Source organism: Leuresthes tenuis, unplaced genomic scaffold, assembly GCF_036924035.1.
Source record: "Leuresthes tenuis unplaced genomic scaffold, fLeuTen1.0.hap1 SCAF_8, whole genome shotgun sequence".
NCBI classification, from domain to species: domain Eukaryota; kingdom Metazoa; phylum Chordata; class Actinopteri; order Atheriniformes; family Atherinopsidae; genus Leuresthes; species Leuresthes tenuis.
The window spans coordinates 19,884,270-19,907,351 of record NW_027325362.1 but is presented as its reverse complement, the minus strand read 5'-3'; the positions used below and the strand labels follow the sequence as shown (position 1 = coordinate 19,907,351).

Sequence of the window (23,082 nt, the reverse complement as noted above, 5' to 3'; positions counted from 1 at the left end):
TAAAAACTTTCACAGCTGTGACTTATGTTTGAAGCACGTCTTCCAGTTCAGTGACGTTTGATGTGATGCTTAACATGTGTCTCACTGGGAACTCTCTTGCACCACCTCCAGAGCATCAAAACTATTTTGGGTTTGATGAAAACCTTGGACCTGTGGCGGTGAGCATCCGCAGGGAGAGGCTGGACGAAGGAAAGGAGAAAGACGGAATGCAGTACAACCACCGGGTCACCTTTAGAACCAGTCAGGTAACTATGGCCCTTTTCACAGAGCCTCTTCAAAGTTTATGTGCTTATGAACCAGCAGCAGACACGGTTTAAAGCTAAGCGACGGCCGCATTAGTGTGTTGTCTGCGTTAGATCATTATAGCAAGGGGAAAGGGAGAGCAAGTAAGGTGGGATAGGCCAAACTAGACCTCAGTACTGTTGTCAGTATAAACATCCCACCTGTGATCCCGGCACAAACCGGTGCGTCAGTATGCAGCACTTACTTCTATTATTGGATTCATGATAGGCATGACAAAATTTGAAAACTTCAACAAGATCCGTTAAGGTCATTTAGCTTAAGACTCAGTCAAGCAGTACAAGTAAACCTGCCCTGAACACCATAATGTGTCCAGCGATTCTGGCCAGTCATGCAAACACAATGAGAGTTGGTGTGATCGTCCTCGCTTGCTCATGCTCTCACACGAGCATGCACATATGCACTCGCAACATGATTAATCCAAAGACTGAGATGCGCAGTCTGAGTGTCCCTGGTGTACTGAAATCTTTCCTTGATTGATGCTGGTTGGTCTCATTCGCTGAATAATTCAGGTGCAACAGATGCGTCAGGCTGTGAAATGTCACTGATATCCAGCACCGCTCTTGGTATAAAGCACCACTCCCATGATAAAACAATGTATCTGGGTCATGGTAGTCCTGGAAGTTGCATGCAGACTGGAGCGTCTGTTTGCGTTTGCTTCTCTCAGTTTAGCTTCGGTGCCCTCTCTGCCTCTCAAACCCACTCCCTGTCTCACTCTCCTTTCCTCACTAAGTCTGTTAAGTAATCTGCTTTTCAGAAAGCCTCTCTGTCAGACAGCCGTTGACTGCTGACACTCATGTGCACAGGCTGTGTGGATGGAAATGGGATTTATGGGTGTGAAAGTGTCTTTGATATTCCAAACAACACTGGTTTACAGAGTGCCAAGCTGTAAGTTTTACAGGCACATTAATGGTCTTAATAGTGAAAAAGCACTTAGTAGATACTGCTCAGTTAGCTTGTGTTAATTATTCAGGATTTGACATCCTAATGCAGTCCAGAGGCAAAGTAATGGAACAATTGCCCTAAATAATAAGGCGGCATATGCGAGGGCATACCAAGATCTAACCCTAACACACTTTGCAGGCAGGGCTGCATGACTCACTACAGACTGAACGAATGTTGACTATCTGTCTTTCCTGTCAGCTTACCACCCTCCGTGGAGCCATCCTTGAGGATGCCATTCCATCCACGGCAAGACACGGAACAGCCCGCGGCCTGCCGCTTAAGGAAGTGCTTGAGTATGTCATCCCTGAGCTGAATATTCAGTGTCTGAGGCTGGCCCTCAACTCTCCCAAAGTCCCAGAGCAGCTCCTCAAACTGGATGAGCAAGGGGTGAGTACACTGACGTCTTCTTGTGCTCAGGGTCTTAACTGCAACAGCAGACTTCTGCTGATGAAGATTTTAACAGCATCGGACCAATCTTGTGTCTGGATGCAAAGTGTTCAAGGAAGAGTGGAAGTTTGCCTTAACTTTGAAGAGCTCCAAGAAACCACTGCAGCAAACAGCGGATCCCCAAACCCCCTGACAACATTTCATCGGATTATTGGTGTTAAACTACACCGACGATGCCGTTTAGACTGAACTGAAACATAGATTTCTGAAAAACAGTTTCACAATCCCTGTACTATCTTTGCTCATTCACTCCACACTGATTTAGATTGATTAGAAATAACCCGTTTTTGTCATTTGCATCAGCTAAAGAAGAACACTGAAGATGGATTGTCAGATAGCAGCAACCTTTAGCAGACACTGGGCTTCCATGAGGAGGCATAAGACAATATCACACTTGATAAAATCAATGGAAATCCCACTCTTACTGTAGCCACTAAAAAGTCATTTTTGCCTCACTTGTTCTGCTGATAGGTCAATCAGACGCTGGCTAAAGTGACTTGCTTTTAACAGCTTACTTCATCTGAGAGCAGGTGTTTTAGTAGTCTTCCCAGACAGCGGAGAGTGTCATCTTGCATTATCTCCATTCGAATGGAATTGCTAATAGTGATCAAGGCTCTCTTCATTCTCAGGTGTCAGAGATTCAATGTTCGTTCTCAAGGTTTTTAATTTCTCATGTAATGAAATTGCAAGATGGCAAGAGATTTAGAAGGATTAAGCAGTAGTGAATTGCTTGTCTTACGATCAGAGAATTGGCTGCTTATTAGTTTAATTACATTCGTTAGCATAAGCATATCCTTCCAGCTGACAAGGGAAAGGCTCTTATAATGGAAAATGTCAGCCATGCCCCTCTTTGTATAAGATTTGATTAGACACCTAAGCAAGAGCAGTAGAGTGTCCTCTCCAAACAAAGTTTAATGCAATCAATTTGGCACACACTATGTGTCCAAAGTAACTTCATGAAAAAAAAAGTATCCTGAAGAGATTCTTTCTGCTCGATGTGAGAGAGCCGATAGATGACATTGTTCACCTGCCACACAACTCTGCATGCTGATATTTTAATATATAGCAAGACTGAAACTGACGCATACAGTGGGAGGGAAAAGAAAGCCATAAGATGATATTGTTTCAGTACTTTCAGAGAAGGAGAGGCCAGGCTAAGTGGGGCTTAAAGCTCGTTTAACTTCGGACATCGGCACTTTTTAACACTCCTGTTTTAATCATTAATGTTATGCTTGCCGGGCAAATGTTTCATATGTCAAACACCCCTTAGTCCGTCATTTAACCAAGCTGGACTTGGACCGCCCCTCTCATGCATTTATGTGAGGGAGCTAGTATTGCACAGTGTGGCGATCACGCTTGGCCTGTTTTTGTCTATTTTAGTCTGTAATTTTCTTTAAGCATGTGTTGAGAGCCACACTGTGTGCACACACTGTTTAGTAGATGTTAGCCCTACTTTTGTGCTTGAGTGTAGCCGTGTGCTAAAGTGCTTTTTGTGCTGCAAACAGATAGCAGACAGAGTGAGTCAGAGTATCCTGGAGCGAGACGACATTCATAATATCCTCATGATCAAAAAGAAAATCCCTTGGTTGTGGACTTTGCGGTAATGGCCCTGGATGGACCAGAGGAGAACAGAGCATATGTGGCTGCATTTTAGATTGACTGTGTGATGATGGGCCGCAAAAAAGCAGGAGGCAATTGATATGATTCTGAGATGTGATTCTCAGAGATGGAAATTGCAAATGTGTTTTGTTTTTGTTTTCTTGGAAACTTGTTGGTATTAGATGTGCATTTGTAGTTTACATATAAAGGCTTGAAGTCGTCTTTAATGAAAACAGTTTACCAGGTTCAAATTTAGAATGTCAGTTTCCACTTTTTCGTTTGGAAAACTGATAAAGGTTAGCCCGCAGGTGTCTGCATAGAAAGCACAAACACACAATCTTTGTTTTTCCCATTCAAGGTGAACAATTTGCCTTTTTAAAACCTACAAAGCTAATCTTGGTCCAGTGCTCTGATTTATAACAAAGAAAATTTGAAAGCGGGATATGTTCGAAATTAAAAACCGCTGCTTTTCTTCTTTCTTTCAATCTTGATTGAAACTGTCAAAAAAGAGAAGCCTTTTCCGGTCCATAAATCACCGCTGATGCCCACAGCGACACAGTTCAAGTCCAGAATAATAAAGTATAATTAAGCTTAAATGTGATTTGTTCCGCTAGTTCAAGAGAGTAATCTACCACCTACTGAGGCTGATATTGGGGAGAAGAAAAATTAGCAAATGGAAAATTTTGGATTAGTGACCAGGCTCTTTGCCTTTTTTGATGTTGTGCCTGGTTCGTGGTCAGGTTTTAGACATTATGTTCCATATTTTTGCTGCTTCAGGACACTGCAGTGCAGACAGATGTCACATTGGGGTTGCATGTTGGTTTAAGATATGGCTGCATCCCTCGGGTGCTTCTAAGGGTCCTCCAGAGGGAATCTTTCCCTTAGTTCTCTCTCCATACATTATGTATCTAGTGCTTTTAAAAAAAAATGTTTAAACCTTTGCCAAGTAATGAATGTAGTTTGGTCGATTTGACTGAAATGATTCTGATTCATTGACATGTGGGAAACTTTAAAAGGTCAGCAAAATCTTCTGTCGGTACTGTAAGAAGTAGAAGAATTAAGGACGCATGTATGGAGAGACTATATTTTATGCTTTCTATACTCTGACTGTTTATCAGCTGCTGCTCAGCTTTATCAGAAGCAGGTGAAGACATCAAATGTGCCTTTACAGAGAGCTTCGCCTCAGGAGTGCTACTGATCTGTTGGGGTTATGTGTCCTGATGTGTTTGAACTGTTAAAGCAGCAGCAACATTTTCACCAAAGGGCAATGGAATTGTTCTGGCCATCGGCCAGTCTGTTTAGGAGAGCAGGAGGTTAAGTGAGTCCATATAATTCCGGATAAAAAAAAAGAAAAGATGACCACATCATTGCACATCATGCCGTTTCCATTGGTCTTGATGGTATAATAGCTTTCCATCACCGCACGAGCTTCAGTGCGGAGCAGACTGCCTGATAGAGGAGTCGCCATGACAACAGTGTCAGCAGCACACAGAGAACTGATAACCTGTAACAGGGAAAAGGACAGTTCCAATTTGTTCCAGTTTATAGCCCATTCGTTGGCTTTTACATTCAGCGAAACCTTTATCTTCTTGTAGATGGACACATTACCCATGTGGTCCAGCTGTAAATACTGAGCAACAGGTTCCAATCTTTTCATGGATTTGTTCCCTCCTGTGTTTTACCCCCCCTCCCTTTGTCTGGTTTCGGAAAGCTGTAACACATAAAAGATTCATGTTAGTGAAGAGGGCTCTCACTATATCCATCCAAGAAGAATCACTCCAGATGTTTTACACAGTCCTGTCTCTTCAGAGGACCAGTTCGTATTAGATCTGTCATCTCTGTGGAGTGAAAACCTCAGAGATTTTAGCCGACTGTCTTTGTTAAACAACGGTGCCTCAGATGTACACCTCAGTTATCCTGCCTGAATGAACACTATTTTTAGCGGGATTCTGTTCATTGTCTTTCTTATTTGTGTTTCACTGCTACAGATAGGATTTAGTTGCCAAACAAAAGTATTTCTTGAGAATGAGGTGTTTTAGAAAGGATTAAAATACTATTGCTGGCAGCTTCATACAGTTTTCTGCCATTAACCGACATTATTTGGCTGTATGTCTCTAATTCACTCCCTTTTAGCTCCACAGCTGCTCTTAAGTAGCAGCTAATAGCTCGGCTTGATTTATGCTCTGCTCAGGGCTCCTGAGAGTTCATAGCACTGCTTCACAAAAGGGGATTTCAGCTCTCTCTGACGAGCGTTCTGAAGGCCTTCACATTAGCTGTGACATGATGGAAAGTAGGTGCTAGCATGCTGTGAGTGCATAATGTACAGTATGTATGAGTGTGGCGTGGGATACAGGAAATGACACTTGCTCACTTAGTGTCTGTGTGTGTTCGTTGTTCCAGCTAAGTTTCCAGCACAAGGTGGGCGTGCTTTACTGCAAGGCAGGCCAAAGCACAGAAGAAGAGATGTACAACAACGAGAGTGCTGGACCCGCACTGGATGAGTTTTTGGATCTGCTTGGTCAGAGGGTGCGCCTCAAAGGCTTCACCAAGTACAGAGCTCAGCTGGATAACAAGAGTAAGCTGAAGCACTCCTCGCACACACCAGCCGAACATTCACAGAGTGCAGGCCCCTTACATCTCCTGCTGAGTGCAGATGCTCTGCTGTGTTTTTTGGGGGCCTGTGAGATTTGTTAAGCCTATGTTTCCTTAATCTGGATTTTGGTTTGATTTAACCTTCAGATTACTTGACATGCTGGTCTTTCGTAATGAAGCATGAAACCTTGACTGACCTGTTCTCTGTTACAGCTGACTCCACAGGCACACACTCTCTTTACACGACCTACAAGGACTACGAGTTGATGTTTCACGTGTCCACCATGCTCCCCTACACGCCCAATAACCGACAACAGGTAAACTGCACGTTTTGTCACTTTCCACCCCAACGGCAGACCACCATGTTTGCTTTTCTTTGTGGTAATCTGCCGTCTAATGGGTGTACAAGTCCCTGAGCAGCTTTCTTTTAGGATATATCCAATCTCGACTGCTGTCAGTCCTCCCCAGAGATTCATTTTGCCACGGTAATGACCCATCAGTTAGAAGCATGAGCATTGCCATGGTGACGGTGCCCCTTAGTAGAATTTTAATCAATGCATCCCCAGGGGCTGGACCTGGTTTGGTATTAGATGGGCCTCTGTGTCTGTCTGTCTGTGTGAACAAGAAGAATGTAATGGATGTGGTGGTTGATGGGTGAGCAATGACCCAATAAAGCTGAAATTACAGAGGTCTCTGCAGCACTTGTATGGAAGTGCTTTTTGAGCCCATGATAAAACCTGTGGATGCAACCCTGTAGAGGCTTTAACTTTGAATAAACTAAAGGTGGTGAGAAGTGCTGGAGTGGAACGGGGCATGATCTACAGCTAAGCTCAACGGAGCCCAATCTGTCAAGTGCATCTTAAACCTGTGATTGGCAGCTTTTGTATGCAGGGGGTTCTTTCTCTGTTTTCCTCCAACTGTATTTCATGAAGTGGGATAGTTTAATTTAATCCCTGGCAGTAATCTTCCAGCAGGCTCCACTCATCCCTTCATCCTTTTCAATTCACCCCTGGTTCCTCTAATCCTGCTTGTTTGTTGACTCTTTCTGACCCTCGGTACCTACCTCATTCGTGACAGAATGATGATGTTAAGTATCAGCACAGTCAAACAGTGCAAGCGGTATGAATTGGGTTTGGGAGAATATGCGCCCTTCGCTAAAAAAAAAAAAGAAGAAAAATCCAATAGTGTGGATGATTTATATCTCTTTCACCCCAAAAACTCTTGATCATCATCACTTGCCAGTCTCCAAATATGGAGCAAGAATCCGTGAAGTAGTAAGTGTTCAAACTAACTTAACAGATCCCTTGTGTTAAGGACATACTTGCGCTGATAGCACCATAGCTACACCAGATACTATAACATTTAAAGAAGTAATGATCATTTCCATTTGCAGTTAAGAAGTGTACTTTAAAAGAAAAGAATACCATAGTGCAAGTCTGTTCGTATAAAGATTTGGCTCTAGAACCTTTCCTGATCTGATATTGAACAAAGCTTATCACAGCTGTGTTGTTGAGGTTGACATTGTTGCATCAGTGCTGAGTCAGTTTGACTGTCTCTCTCACTCTTATCTACTCGGCTATGATGGGTTTTTTTTCCCCATAAAACCCAATCGCTCTCATTCCAATCTCAATCTTGAACAAATGATGTATCTCTCAATCTTTTCCTATTGAACTCCCTTGCTGTATTCACCCTCTCTGTGATGCCTTTTCTCATGTTTGATTCCATTTCTCCCTCTTTTTCTTTGTTGCAGTTATTAAGAAAGAGGCATATTGGCAATGACATCGTCACCATAGTATTCCAGGAGCCTGGAGCCCTTCCTTTCACTCCAAAAAACATCCGCTCTCATTTCCAACATGTGTTTGTCATCGTCAAAGTCCACAACCCCTGCACTGATAACGTCTGCTACAGGTAAATGGACCAAGCTTGCGCCTCGCCTGCAAGGCTCACACAAACAATTGTGGGGGTTTTTTTTGGTAAGAAAAGAGTAGAGAAACGAAGAGAAGCACTTTACGGAGTCAAACTCAGGGATAAAAAAAAAAACTCTTTTACAATTAAGGTGAATGTGTTCATCATGTGCTCTGCCTAAATGTCTTCATGCCAAATGACTCCACATGAACTTTTAGCTCCTATTTCGAAAGGGTAATAATAATAATAGCTTGCCGGATTCCTTCTGTGGTTTCTGTCATGACTTCTCAGTAATATGGAGGAATCACAAGGCTCTTTTGATCTCTTCACTGATGATACAGTTATTATCTTCAGAGACACCTTGAAATTATGACTTACAACTTTGTCCTCGGGTGTTTAAATCAAGACAACTTTTCCTAATAATATAGCATTTGTTGAACAGAGCAAGATTAGTCTGAGCCCCCCCCCCCGTCTCATCAGAAATAATTTTCCTGAAAGCCCTATAATTTCAACACTCAAATGGCTGCTTATCGTGCATGGAGTTCAATACTTATCTACTTATTTCAGCTGTTTAATGTCACTGCTATTTTTTTCCAGCGTGGCTGTATCCAGATCTAAAGACGTGCCTCCATTTGGCCCCCCTATTCCCAAGTCTGTAACTTTCCCAAAGTCAGCAGTTTTCAGGGACTTCCTCCTTGCCAAGGTCATCAACGGGGAGAACGCCGCTCACAAGTCAGAGAAGTTCCGAGCAATGGCGACTCGTACGCGGCAGGAGTACCTCAAGGACTTAGCGGAGAACTTTGTGAGCACAGCGACTATAGACTCAGCCGTGAAATTCAGCTTCATTAACCTTGGAGCCAAGAAGAAGGAGAAAGTTAAACCCAGGAAGGACGCACATCTGTTCAGTGTGGGAGCCATCACCTGGAGCGTCTGCGCCCGGGACTTTGGCCAGTCGATGGACGTGTACTGCTTGCTCGGCATATCCAATGAGTTCATTGTGCTCATTGAGGAGGAGTCAAAAAATGTGGTGTTCAATTGCTCATGTCGCGACGTCATCGGATGGACCTCAGGGATTATGAGCATTAAGATCTTCTATGAGCGCGGGGAGTGTATCATGCTGTCTGCACACGACAGCTGTGGAGAAGATATCCGGGAGATGGTGCAAAGACTAGAGGTAAGACCCTTAAAGGCTCAACTGTGATCATCTCTGTCATCTTAGAAGTTTTAATGACTGCTGGATTAAACTATAGAGGTATCTGTCCCTTATAGCGTGCTATAATCCTTTATCTTCAGTATAAGTCTCAAATCGTGCCATGCAGACATTTGAGAGAACAAAAGATTCAGATTACTCAGCTTTAACACATTGGATCCCTCTTACAGAGAGAGTAAATCATTCTGCATTTGTTCTCTATGATGGCTAATTGTGGGTTTCGTCTTAGTTTGACATCCAATTAAGCCTTCTACCACCACTTTGCCGTATCGTTTTGATTGATTGGCAGAGATGTAGCTCCAGCACTGACTGAGCATCAAGATTAATACGAGTACAGAGGACCTTTGGGGTCCAGGACAAAACCATACATAGATAAATTTAAACCTGACTGTGTCTTTTTGTCCAGGCTGTGTTTGACTTGTTGCTTTTGGAAATGACAGGTTCTGTGATATTCTCTTTGCTCTGCATTGCCGTGGTGACATAATGGTTGACTCGATGGTTACGAGGCCACCAGCCTTAACATTAGGTGGTTGCAACCATGAGTAAGATGGGATATATCAGACTTCCTGTCACTTAAAGTATGGAGAAGCAGTCTGCCATCAGTAAATTTGATGGCAGACTGCATGAGAAATGGCTGCCTTTACTTTCAGCGGTTTTCCCTTGGAATAATTGTGGTCTCTCTGTGGTGAAACTGTGCGTATTCCAAATATTGCACTTGCCATTGTAGCTTACATCTGCATCTGAGCAGGCACGTCCTATTTCAGAGGGGATTGAAGAGTTTCTGTTGATCGCTTTTTTTCTCTCAGAATTCGCAGGGGTGTAGTGTACAGTCGACCATTCCAGTCAGAGGTTGGTGAGGATAAGCCACTGGGAGATATTGCAGCATTTTCATCAAAAAAATCAACTAAAGCCGCAGCCATTTCCTGCAGCAGACAGTTAATTTAATGGGATGAAAGATTAGTGATGATGTCATTTTTTTTTTTTTTGGCATCATTTTTTAACTAAAGGATATTTGGGTGCAGGTGTAGGAGGAGGCAGTTTAAACAGGACACCAACCCAGTTTCTATGGGGAGGAGTGGGAACAGACACATTTGTGGGTCTGACAGACTAAGAATAGAAGACACTTGGCCTCAGACTATTTCACTCTTATTGAGAACTTCCTTCTCAGTTCCCCACTTTTTAAAACATCTTTGGGCCAGGTCTGTTGAAGACACTTCACAATGTGTTGTTAACACTTCTTGTATGGCTTTATTGGCTCGCGTTTCTCCTAATCTCGATTCCACGACCTAGTTCACTGAACCTCTAATCAGACAACCTACTGTCATCTTTAATTAACAATGAAGTTGAATTAAAAAATGCCTGCCTGTGTGCTTTCCTGCACTTATCCGTCACGGTGCCTTTTTGGCAGCTGCAGTACCGGTCTCAAACTTTCTATCAAACCCCAGCCAGCAAATCACTGGTGTCCATTTCCTGCTAAAAAAATCTTTTGCATTGAAGTCACAAGCTACAGTAGAACTAATTAAGGTACATTTGCTAAAAGATTTTTTATACACTAACCACATAAAAAGAAAGGAAATAAAAAAGAAGAATCCACAAGAACCTGCAAAAGTATTTTCCATGATTAATCTTGACAGGACAGAGATGTCATTCAGTGTCTGTCTGCTCTGCTCAACCCATCAGAAGAAAGGATAGAAGGATATATTAGCATTTGTGATCAACCAAAGGACTTCACTTCCTCATTTGCTATGCTAATCTCCCTTCACATTTACTTTCCACTTATCCCCTGGATCTGTGAGGAATATTTGGCGGTAGGAGCTCTGAATAAGTTTTGAAGGAAAAAAAAAATAGAAATAAAAGCAGACAGCGGCGCAACGGCAGCAGTTGGCACGTTTGGGTATGAGCTGACCGTGCAGACTTTGTCCCAAAGGTGTCTGTAAATGTCCCAGAGGTTGACTGGAATCATGTTTCACTGGGAGGATTTACAGGCTGCTCGATTTGTGATGTAATGCGAACCAGAGTGAACAGATTGCCAACTGTAACATACAGAGGAGCCCAGTGTGAAAGCGCAGCAAAGGGCTTTGTGGAGACATCTCGCCCTGCAGAGGGTTGCTGAGCTGGGTGGCCACATGTTTGGCTTTTATTAGACCTGTAGTCCTGAAGTCAATATGTGCTGTATTGTTATTAACTTTTTTTTTTTTTTGTGAGACAAGCAGTTTGTCATATTTGTTGAGTAAGCATCAATCAGTGAACCGAGTAATCGGTATTAATCAGCTCTATTTGAGGGTTTTATGTGTCTCTACAGACAATGTTATGCTTGAGATACTCATGCTTTATCACACTGGAAGCAGCTGTCATAGACATTTAGACGTTAACGGATATTAGAAACACAAATGTACAGCCCAGAGGAAACAAGTTGCCTCTGATCGACTCGTCCAGATAAATGCGCCTCTGGTTTTTGAAGATGGAATGACAGGGTTTTGTCATGTCTCTGAAATGTGCTTTTGCAGATGGTGTCATCCCTGTCAGAGCTGAGTCTGTCAGACCTTTCAGCGAGGATCAGAGCCAGCATTACTTAAGAACAGATTTAAATCTGATAATGTTTGTTTCCCTTCGGTGCTGTCATAGTCTAATGCCACCAGTGATTACAGCACCGCTCTTTGGTCTGGCATGGAAACACTTTGGTCACACACACAGAGACACACACCTTTGAAATATGTGTCCTGCCAAATTCAGCCGTGACAGACTTCAGCCTTTTGGAGGAGAAATCTGAGTACATTGCCCTCAAAGATTTATACAGAATTGTTGTTTAGTTTGGCTCAATGTAGGTGTTTTCTCCTCTAGTATTTGATAGTTAGATGAGAATCTTTGGGTTGTACGCGCTGGAAAAGGTGGTGGAGACGGCCACCTAACTTTCTTGAGTTAACTTTATAAAGTGTTGTGCTGTGATGGTGCATCATGGCCGTCTTGGGTCTCCTCTCGCACAGCGGTGTACGGTTTCTGCTACAGTGAGAGTCTGGTGGAGTGTTGACAATCCATAGTCTGTGTTAATGTGTCACTGCAGCCAGCTGCCACTCTAAAGCAAATGGAGGCAGTCACCCTTAACTGAACCAAAAGTAATCTGATGGTTGATTACAGCTCATTGGATGCAGTGTGACCTTTTTCTTTTTTATTCCTTCAGTGGTTGTCACGAAATATTTGCAGGAAAATGTGCACTCCTGTCATACCATTTGCACAGCAGTATAGCCGATACATATCCCAGGTCTTTAAATGTCATCAATACAGAATTGCTTTCCTCTCTTGTTACTTAGGTTATACTTTTTTTTTTTTTTTTAAGATTATTCCTGCCAAAGAAAGTAGGTTGCACGAACTTTGTTTGACCTGAAATGCATTAAAGCAAAGGCTAATGCCCTGGCCACCTCTGAGCAAAGCAAGCAACTTAATATACACTCAAGTGCATGATTGAACAAGAACCAACTGCGAGTTGCATCCAGGCATGCAGTAAGACAGACTGACCCAGGATTTCCACCGGGGACGTAAAGGCTGCGTAACGGCTGCGCTGCGGTCAGTTGCTGATCGCTCCCACTCTCGTCAATGAGAGTGCACCCACCGGGCGCGCCGCGCAACGTCTCAGCAGCGGCTGTCGCTATCATTCCGTTGCATTTCTATTCCTGACGGAGCCGTTGTTGAACCGCGTCAAGCTCAACAGAGCAGATTGGACCAGCACAGGAAATCCGACACAGAATCAACGAAATAAACTTCTGCCCCCTTTCAAAATAAAACTACAATTACACAAATATAGAAACTGACTAGCACACTTATGATAGAAGCAGAAAAGTAGAGGATAGATTGTCAGATCAACAGGTTCTTCCACGTCGGAGAAGCTGTTTCTTGTTGTTTATGCATACAGTTTATCACGGGGTCTGGCGGGGTTTTGCGGTCTCGCGTTCCGGGTTATCGCCGGATCTAGCGATCTCGCGTGAATACGACTGGCTCTCAAGCCAGCGCTCCGCTGCTGAGGACGGAGCAAAACCGTGGCGCTTACGTCCCCGGTGTAAATCCCCCTTGAGACTGGCCACTAAAAATCTATGGGTGAAGTGTTAAGTCTCTGGCTGCACTGTCAAAAAAAAAAAAAAAAAAAAGAATAGAAAATGTACAAAAAAGAATGTGAAGTGAATCCTTTTTCATGCTGGATTAAATCAAAACCTGTTTATTAACTGCCAGTTGATGCAGAATATGCATTTGTGTATAAAAATGCTCTAAAGCTCTCTCTAGACATGAACTCGACTGAACTCCGTGGAGACGTTGACATTTCAGCTGCCAATTAGATTCTCATTCATGCAGCATGTACCCCATGTAGCATCCACAGAGATATTGTAGTCCTGTCCACAGAGACAGATGTGTATTTGTGTGTAGTACATGTTTTTTAAAACCGACTCCTTGTTGCTCTTTTGCTCAGATAGCTCTTTGATGGCCCCTCTCATTAGATGCAATTCTAAGAGGTTCTTTGAATTAGCCAAGCAGACATATCTGGGCACTTGTGTCTGAGGACAAGAGTTTGTTTTGCTCAAGATGCATCATTAGTATTTTTCCTTGTGCATGGATGCTTTTTTTTTCATTTGACCTATTTTTTGTACCTATGTTTTAGATGATAAACATCTTTTTTTGTTCTGATTCCAGATTGCCACCAGAGGTTGCGAGACGTCAGAGATGACTTTGCGCCGGAACAGCCTCGGCCAGCTTGGTTTCCACGTCAATTTTGAGGGTATTGTGGCTGATGTCGAGCCCTTTGGCTTCGCCTGGAAGGCAGGGCTAAGACAGGGCAGCCGGCTGGTGGAGATCTGCAAGGTGGCTGTCGCCACTCTCACTCACGAGCAGATGATTGACCTGCTGCGCACATCTGTCACTGTCAAAGTGGTTATAATCCAGCCTCATGAGGATGGCACTCCTCGAAGGTAAATTCTCAACAATTTTTACTTCACCACAAACACTTCTGGCTGCAACATTTCAGACAAAAGAGAAAAGCAGGTCTTCCTCAAAAAGTCATAACAGTAGAGTAGTTTCTTTTTTCAAATTTCTCCAACCAGCAGGGGGAAACTAGCTTGACATTTGCTCTCATGTTTAAGGTGATCAGCGTATAGAAATGCTTACAGTGCACACTGCTCGTAGCTGTTGTCCTTCTCTGATTTCTCCGGAGAGGAAAGTATATTTGTGAGAGAAAGCTTCTGCCGAGCTTTACAGTCACGGACAGTCAGCGTTTCTCACTAATGATAATGAGATGAGCCTTTTGATTAATGCCTCAGACAGCTCACATTTGTAGATTGCTTTTTTCTAACCTTGTCTAACGTTCTATTCGGCAATTAGGATGGGAGTGTTTGCCTTTTTAGGGGCACACACCCATCTGGAGAACCCATTGCTCCTGCACTAAAAAGAGAGAAGCACATTTCAAACGGTCTTTTGTGATGAGAGGAGATGAGGGTCTTTGTAAAAAGCTTGTTCTGAAAGCACATCTGCCTGTTTTGTCTGTGGAAGACAGACAGTGGTGTGAAATCGCATCCGCCACTCTTTTACTCTCACATTTTCGACATCTTTGTTTTGTTTGTGCTTCAGGCTGACAGATTTGTATACCAGAAAATGCCGGTTCCACTTAAAACCATGGCAGAAAAGCTGAGCAGCGTGTAACAATCCTGTTTTCTATTGATTATGATGTTCTTAGCTTACATTCAAATGAAAAACCTATGGATGACAAAAAAAGAAAAAAGAATCACAGTACGCTCTCATTCCTCATGTATATTTGTTTGCATTCTGAAATGTTTCAACTATAAGTGTTCATCAGTGAAGAATTCTAATAAATCAATGAGTAAATCATTTTAGATTAGATTGTTGTATAGACGACTGAGTCCAATGTGTTTTTTGACAAGATGCATTAATGGCGGCCTTGCTAGGTTTTCTGAATGAAAGCAAGCTGAATCGATCGTGTGTGGGTCTTCTAGTCATCCTGAAGGCAGGCTAACATGCCTCATCTGTGAGTCTAACAGAACAGCCTCTGTGGCAGAACCACCGTCTTAAATCCTCTTACCACAATCAGCAATGATACATGATGATGCGGTCATAATCGCTGTTCCAGGGAGGAGAAAGCAGACAAAACCAACATCATCCAAAACCAGATCGATCTTGACAAATGTCTGTCCAGCTCCCTGGAAGCTGTGGTTACAGGATGAGGGATTTGGTAAAGGTAGCTGTTGACAAGATGTCTGTGCACATGGAGGACTTCTGGATTGGACTGAAGCACATCATGAGACTGTTTTAGAAACGTGCCTGAAAGTAAGCACAGTGTAATATCAGGATTGTACGATGCTTTGTGTCTGTAATGAGTATTCGGATGCAGAAAGGACTGATGGTGACCCATATATTACATTTGCTGAGGCAGACACATCTGGCAGATTAGGAGGCATTATAAAGACCAAACTGATGAGTGATAAGATTTACTCATGGGAACCTGAACACTCCCATCACGAGTCCTGTGAATTTTCTGCCAAGACTCCAGCGAATCAGAAGGTGAGAGGTCAGGGGAAGAATCTCGAGTGCCCTCGAGTCATTTTGCTGCAGTGTCTTTGAGTTGCTAAAGTGGTGCAGTCAACAATAAGTGCTCCAGTTTCTCCGCTATTATCTCAAAGGAAAGGAATTCATCTGGGCCCTGAAGGCCCCAGTCAGTCCCCTGAGGCAGGAGAAACGGGGGGTTAGTCGAGCAACAATGGACAAGAGTCTCATGGCCTCCAGACAAAGTAGCCTGGCTCCGCTACTGTGACAGGGAAACATGTTTTTATAAGCTCATATAGGGGTAGGCCTGTGCTTCCTCTTTACTGTTTTTATTTCTCAGGACATTATTTAGGCCCCCTAATTTAGTGATTCCTTCACTTTCATTGCAGAGTGATGATGACTAAGGTTTTTGGAAGGAAAACTAGCACTGCTTGGCGCTGTATTTTGGTCTGTATTTTAGTCTTCAGCCAAACGAGATATGGCTCTAATATTAGACTTACCTTGTACTGTCTTTATTTAAACTGCCAGGATGTGGTTTTAGCTCGGTGCCCTACCAGAGGCTTTTCCATCGTCACTCTGAAAAGCTTTAAACAAGTTCAACATGTTAGCCTCACATCAAACTAATGAGAAAAAGATGAACCAGATTAGCTCTTTGAAACAGGAATGTGATGTACAGAACATGTCAGTGATTGTATGTTTTGGTATGTGGTCATCAGAGATGTAAGAATAAACAGAAGAATCAGCACAACACGGACTGAAACGAGTTATTATTACAAGACACACAAACGGTACCTAACACAGACTGGCAGCCATTGCATGGACAGGATTTCTCTCAGCTTGAGTGTATTCCCATTGCCCCAGTATGTTTTAAAAATGATTTTTAGATTTTGATTGCAAAAATTCATGTGTGAAACGGTGGCCCGCCTGAATTTGTATTGTGCTCAACCTGCTCAAGGATGCAGATAATGAGTCTTTACTGTGACATTCAAATAGCCACTTGCGACCCCGCTTTTGAAGTGTCATCAGACTTGTCATTACGGATTTTCCCCTGGACTGAAGTAAGGCCGGATTTCTCACTTCCCATGTCAACACCCCGCTAAAGAGAGTGCTGCTAAACCAAAATCCAGAGGACCTCGCACACCTCTCATCGCAAATTGCTCTGGTTAATTCCCACACATCCTTCACAGAAGCAGTTTTTTCTACAGATTAATTTGCAAAGACATCGTGGTCGTTGCACTTTTCAGTTGACCTTATTTAACTGTCAGTGGTCTGACTCTGGCTGGTCAGGGTTCTAACCTTTGGGGCATAGCCTCTAACTGTGGGAATGGATTAGCTTTTCTTTCAGTCACTGACCTGTCACTGGAGTGACAGCCCTCTGACTAAGGTCCAAGGCCCTGTTGCCTCACAGATCTATTATCGGATCATTATTCATGAAGACCAATTGGTGGAAGGAGCTATTCGTTCACCCTCAACATTCTGCTAACTGTTGAAAATTTTAAACTCACATTTGAAAAAAAAACAACACAACAGTGAAGTGGTCATTCTATTCACTTTTTCTACAAGCTTCTGTTGACCACTGTGGCATATTGTAGTCCAGCAGCAGTTCTTGTTGGAATCAAGAGGAAACAGACGTTATTTTTTCTCACCAGTCTCTTTCTTCCCCCTCTCCTTATGGCTGGCTGGGTATGTCTAACACCATCTCTTCCACCACTAGCCTCCAGCTTGGCTTTAACTGTTGACCAAACAGCTATTTCCTGCTGTTCCACCGTGATTTATACACCAAGAGTGAGGGTCCCCTATACATTACAAACAATCACATTCCACTCGCATCAGCTCAGCACAGAGTCTACTGCTGCTTCCAGCCAAGGTTGTAGTGGTGCTGATGGAGTATATAAAGTTCATAAGAGAAATGGATCCTGTCATTTCTTAGTCATTCGGGTGCAAAAAGCACAGCAAGAAACGGTGGCTGAGACCTTTGCTGTTGACAAGCTGTTACCCAGGCTTAGCCATTTCAAAGAGTAATGATGTGTGGCACCCAAGCTTGACCACACACACATAGTTAATCAAGGTAATGAGTGGATTAACACCCCTGTTTGAAAACAATTGGCTGGCAGTCTGGAGGATTTGACACTCTTGTTAGCATCCTGAACAAAAAGTGACTGAAAGACCTCATGTCACACAATGAAAGCAATAGGATAAGGATTCCATCTATTGAATCATCCCTCTCTGTACACAGACAGCACATTCCTTTTTCACTTGCGGGAATCTCTGATCTCTGGATGTTGTAATTACTCCCACTGACCGACACATGAATCCAGTGATTCATGCACCATACTGTACATAAATTCAATAAACATTTATTGACTTATCCTCTATCGGATGTAGAGGATGTGTATGTGTCATGGCTGAGGGCAGATTTGCTATGACACTGACGAGATGTGAGACGGGGTGGAGGAGGAGGAAATGAAGGATGATCTTCCAGTTGCATCCTATAACATCCACAGCTCCCGTGGGAGGTCAGTTGTAAACAGACCAGCCACCCATGGCCTGGTTTGATGAAAGAGTTCCTCTGAGAGCGATTACTTGCCCCCTTCGCCACAGCCTTTGCAATCAACCAGAGCACCCTCTTCAAGGCCCACAGTGTGTACATGTGTGACCACAGCAGAGTATACAGAGCTTTCCATCCTGTAGTCGATCCTGGAAAATGGACTTTGGAGGGGTAGGGCAGTGTAATCACTAGGGTCAGGCTTGAGCTAGTTTTGGAGAGCTAGCAGAGTGTCCAGGCTGTTTAATGCCGACCCACCACCCTGTAACCCCTCCCCCCCAACATACTCACCATGCCTCTGCCTAGCCCCAAAGATTAATGTTGCATGAAATGCCATCGCAGGTCTTGTCCTTGTGCAGATCTTCAGTGTTGTTGGCAGTAATGGGATGGAGATTGGGGGACGAAAAGCCTCCTGTGTTGAGCGAGTCCTGTGGGAGACCAATATCCCTTGAAATGGGAAGCTGAGCTTTTCAGCTCTTATTAAAATCCTATAAATGCTTTTTTTTTTTGCTTTTCTTAGTATCTCTTATGTGCCTGTAAGGCCTCTGTGTGCGTAATGAAATGTGTTTGCCCGTGTTTGACATTTATTGTTGCAAGCTTGCAGGCATGTGAGTTAGCACAGACGCCATCACCATGTCTGCTTCAGGCTGAATGTTTGTGACAGCATTTGAGTGTTTTCCTGAAAGGATGGTACCTTAAAATGTGACCAATTTGATTAAATTAATGGCATACTTTTAATAAGTGAAATAATTTAAATGTAAAAATGTTATATGGAATTACTGACAAGTACATCATACCATTATGATAGGAATTTATTAGATATTCCTTAGTGAATCATCTAATAAATTCAAATCATGACGGATGGAAACTGCACTGTAAAGTATTTTTCATTCTTATGATTTTTTGCATTATTAATATGAATTGTAATTTTTTTCTATTAGATATTCATATATTCACTTTGCTTAAGTCATAAGCATTTGATGTTGAATAATGTAATAGATTACATCATAATGGTTTTGTCCAAGATTAACTGACTGCTTTCTTTGTTGTGCTTTTAAGAAAATGCACTACATATTTTGATCAGGTTAAGAGTTGGGATGAGGTTTGGGATGTTGTCGTGGTTAATACCTTCCGTGAAACTCACAGATGAACTTTGACCTTTTGTTTCCCCTCTCAATCTTCTCTGCCAGGGGCTGCTCCGAGCTTTACCGAATCCCAATGGTGGAGTACAAGGTCGACAGCGAGGGTACACCCTGTGAGTACAAGACGCCCTTCAGGAGAAACACCACCTGGCATCGGGTGCCCACAGCTGCCGGAGCGCCTCTGTCCCGAGGCTCGCCCACTCAGGGTCCCGACCGCCTGCAGTGTCAGCAGATCCTCCAACAGCACCAGGCAGCGATTCCTCGAAGCACCTCGTTTGATAGGAAACTGCCAGATGGTTCAAGGTAAGCTCCCTTTATTGTCTCTGCCGTCTCCCTCTCTTGTATGCCTCCGGCCAGAATGGTACATCCAGGCAACTCTGGAGATGAACAGCCTGAACTTTAGTCAGACTATATTTTTTACCACATAAAGTCTGTATTTACAGTTGGTTCCAGGAATATGCGGACACATTTATATTGGAATTGTACCAATACTTATCTAAATTAGAGTTAGAAAAAATCGATATGGATTTAAAGTACAGACTTTAACAGCAGCAGCTGTCTTCAGTTGCTGTTTGTTTGTGGGTCTCTCTGCTTTTTAGCTCTGTTTTTGGCAAGCGAAATGTCCTTCTATTGGGTTGCGATCGGTGATTAAAATCAGCCTCTTCAGATTAGTCTATTTCTTTTACCCTCAAAAACTGCTGGGTTGCCTTTTGGTTTCGGGTCCATCTGTGATGTGAAACTAATTTACATTTCTGTTTTCTCGGTAAACTCCTCTGTTTTTTACTTTTGTAAAGCCTTGTTATTAAGAGCTTCTGTCATCCATCACTGTTGTCTTCTGTGGCACATCCAGATCTTTCTACGATTTGTTGATGTGGCCACCCCTAATGTTCGTACTATCTCTCTGATGGATTTGTTCTGTTTGTGCAGCCTAAGAAAGGCCTGTTTCACTTGCACTGAGAGCTTCTTCGGCCACATGCTGTGGGTTCCCAGCAGCAGCTTCCTGAATCAAATGCCACACTCGGAATAACCTTCAAACCTCTTAACTGATGATAAAACAATGAAAGAATAGCCTACAAGTGTCCATTAGGTAGCTTTGGAGTCAAATATCCGATTATGTATCGGCACATGAAGCCCATATTCATTATATAACCCTAACCCTAAGTGCAGTGGAAGTGATAAGAAGCCTTACATAGATGTCAGCAATATATATTTAGTGAATGTGAAGTAACAATTTCACTCAAAGATAGATTCAGCGACACATTTATGAATAAGTGCATGTAAAAACTAAAAATGAGCAGAATCATGCTTTTGTGACATTACTGGAGGTATAGCTTATTTATAAAGGTTTTTCAGAAACTTGCAGTTAAATATGACCCTCAAAAGAGCCAGTCCTTTGAGATGAAGTCTTTGAACTCTCAGCTTTTCTCATTCAGAGAAGGGCCAAAGGAACACTTTGAGGACCTGTTATTGTGTTCAATTATTTGCATACATATAAATGGAGCATTTTAGTCAAATGAATTCATAGCCTCGCTTTCATCCTCTTGTTGATGATGCAGCCACACTCAGACTTTGTTCCAGTCCGAGGCTGTGTCTCCTTTGGACATCTCCATTGAGCCATATAAAGCAGTGATTTGTTCATTCTAATGAAACCCCTGCAGTCATGATAACCTTTCCAGTGTGTCACACCAACCCCCCCTGGTGTTCTGACTATACTGGGATAATGGCCGCCTTCTCTGTCTAATCAGAGTCTCTGGCAGTGGGAGCACTCAATTCTCCGTCTCCCCTTTTTCTTATTCTCTCTTTTTATCCTACTCCCCGCTCCCTCCCGCTTCCTGCACCCTGCTGAGGAGGAGGTGATAGGGACACGGACACGGCTCAGCTCATCTCATCCAATTACTGCAGAAACAAAGAGAATGCTCTTCCCTGGACCACGAAATGTTGCACCCCAGAGGGAGTGTTAGTACTAGAGGTGGATGGAGGAGTCAAGAAGGAGACAGGAAGGGTGTATTCCACAGCCACATATTCTACAAACCTAAATAAACCTAAATTATACGGTTATTTGTTTGAATAGTTTGACGAATTGGTGAATAAAGAATTTATCTTTTTTTTAAATTCACACTGAGAGTTAAGGGCAGCACAATCGTCAAGTGTGGACTTTATTAGGTGGGACTTTTCTTCTTCTTTTTTCACTGCTTGCTGTTTGTTTGTGGCTCTCTCTGCTTTTTAGCTCTGTTTTTGGCAAGCGAAATGTCCTTCTATTGGCTTGAGATCGGGTGTATTGAAATCAACCGCTTCAGATTAGTCTATTTCTTTTACCCTCAAAAACTGCTGGGTTGCGTTTTGGTTTCGGGTCCATCTGTGATGTGAAGCTAATCAACTTTTGTGCTTTTGGCTGAATCAGAGCCGTCAGTATACCTCTAAACGCTTCAGAATTCACTTGACTGCCTCTGTCTCACTGCTTCTGTCGGAAGGTGTGAGACAGGTGAAGGCTATGGTACCGTGAGAAATCAAATGTGTGTCTGAAGTAATGGATAAATGGTTGAAATATGCAGCTCTTGCCACTCTAAATAATAGCATTATGACTGAAAGCTAAACAGACCAAACACTCATATCAGGCAGGTGGTCTCACTTAATTACTCAACTTGCTCTGACAGGGCTTTTGGAATCAGGGGGGGGGGCAAAGGTCTATAGGCTTTTATAGCTTCGATAAAGCATGATGTCATCCATTCTTATGGCTGAATCCAAACTTTCTGCCATAAAATATAACCTCTATGCAGCCAAATGAGACTGAACCATTATCTGTGCACCTTTAAATGCTCGTACAGCACAAAGTGAAGTATTACATTTGATTTCCCACCCACAGAACTTTTCATGTCGAGGGAGGAAGAGAAGGAGAACAAAAAACAGAAGCCTCTCCTCTCTTATATTAAAGTGCCTTTGCCCAGCTGAGAAGAAGAAATGTAGCGATCTAGCCAGCATGTTTCATGGCGTGTGCTGCAATTCAGTTTCTGGCAGCTCGGAGACCTAAACACAGGAAAGCTGTTAAAAAAGCAGAAAGGATTTGTTGTCTTCTGAATGGACTTTAATTTCCCTTTGGGAATAAATAAAGAATCCTCTTTGTCTTTCTATGGATCCATATAAGTCTGAATTAACATGATTATTTTTAGAAGATCCGTTTCCACATTCCTAGTCTTTTGTTGTTGCTTTGTGCTCGTGGCAAAGACTTGGGTAAGATTATTATTATCTTTATCTTAAAATTGGTTGTGTCGGCTTGGGAAATCATCTAGGTTCAGACCCAAATCTGTGACATAACCAAAAATATAATCAAGAAAGAACTAACTATGAAGGGAATTGAATATCCAACTAGAGTTGGCAGGAAACGTACCCTGAAAGTCATCCTTCCTGTGTTATTACAGTCGTATTTTTGTCTGATAATCTAACCTACTTTGGTGTGCTGGTTAAAGGGAAGGCCTCCGGACAGCAGATACAGTCCGCATCCAGTGTTTGTTTGTCAATCCAGACCATCATCCGTCTGTTTTTCCTGTCCAGGCGAAAGTAAGCAAAGATTGTTTAGGGGGGTCAAAGCATTGGTTGCACTTTGAATAAGGTGAGCTGCGATGGTGGTCAAACCAGTGGAACAAAGTACATGACCAAACTTCATTAATAGGCCATATGTAAGTAGTTTTTGAGCAGCTCCTTCAACTTCAGTATCTCCCTCTGCCTTTATGCTACATACACACAGGGCCTCGCCATCTGGATTATATACAGCGGCTTATTACCATAACTAATCTCTTTTTCTGTTTGTCTTCGGAGAACAAGACACCTTCTCCCTCACTGACAGCTCCTAAATTTTCTGAGGG

At 42.9% G+C, this 23,082-nt stretch overlaps 1 protein-coding gene across 3 annotated transcripts in view; it reads left to right on the top strand.

The window, feature by feature from the left end:
- The window catches only part of sipa1l2 (signal induced proliferation associated 1 like 2), a 75,822-nt gene that overhangs the window by 32,362 nt on the left and 20,378 nt on the right, over nucleotides 1-23,082 (top strand). For all 3 annotated transcript variants that reach the window (XM_072391293.1, XM_072391292.1, XM_072391291.1), the window contains exons 3-10: nucleotides 112-245; nucleotides 1,444-1,632; nucleotides 5,692-5,866; nucleotides 6,097-6,200; nucleotides 7,634-7,791; nucleotides 8,386-8,962; nucleotides 13,676-13,950; nucleotides 19,271-19,525. In XM_072391293.1, the coding sequence (XP_072247394.1) occupies nucleotides 112-245; nucleotides 1,444-1,632; nucleotides 5,692-5,866; nucleotides 6,097-6,200; nucleotides 7,634-7,791; nucleotides 8,386-8,962; nucleotides 13,676-13,950; nucleotides 19,271-19,525 (1,867 nt within the window). The remainder of the gene's footprint in view (nucleotides 1-111; nucleotides 246-1,443; nucleotides 1,633-5,691; nucleotides 5,867-6,096; nucleotides 6,201-7,633; nucleotides 7,792-8,385; nucleotides 8,963-13,675; nucleotides 13,951-19,270; nucleotides 19,526-23,082) is intronic.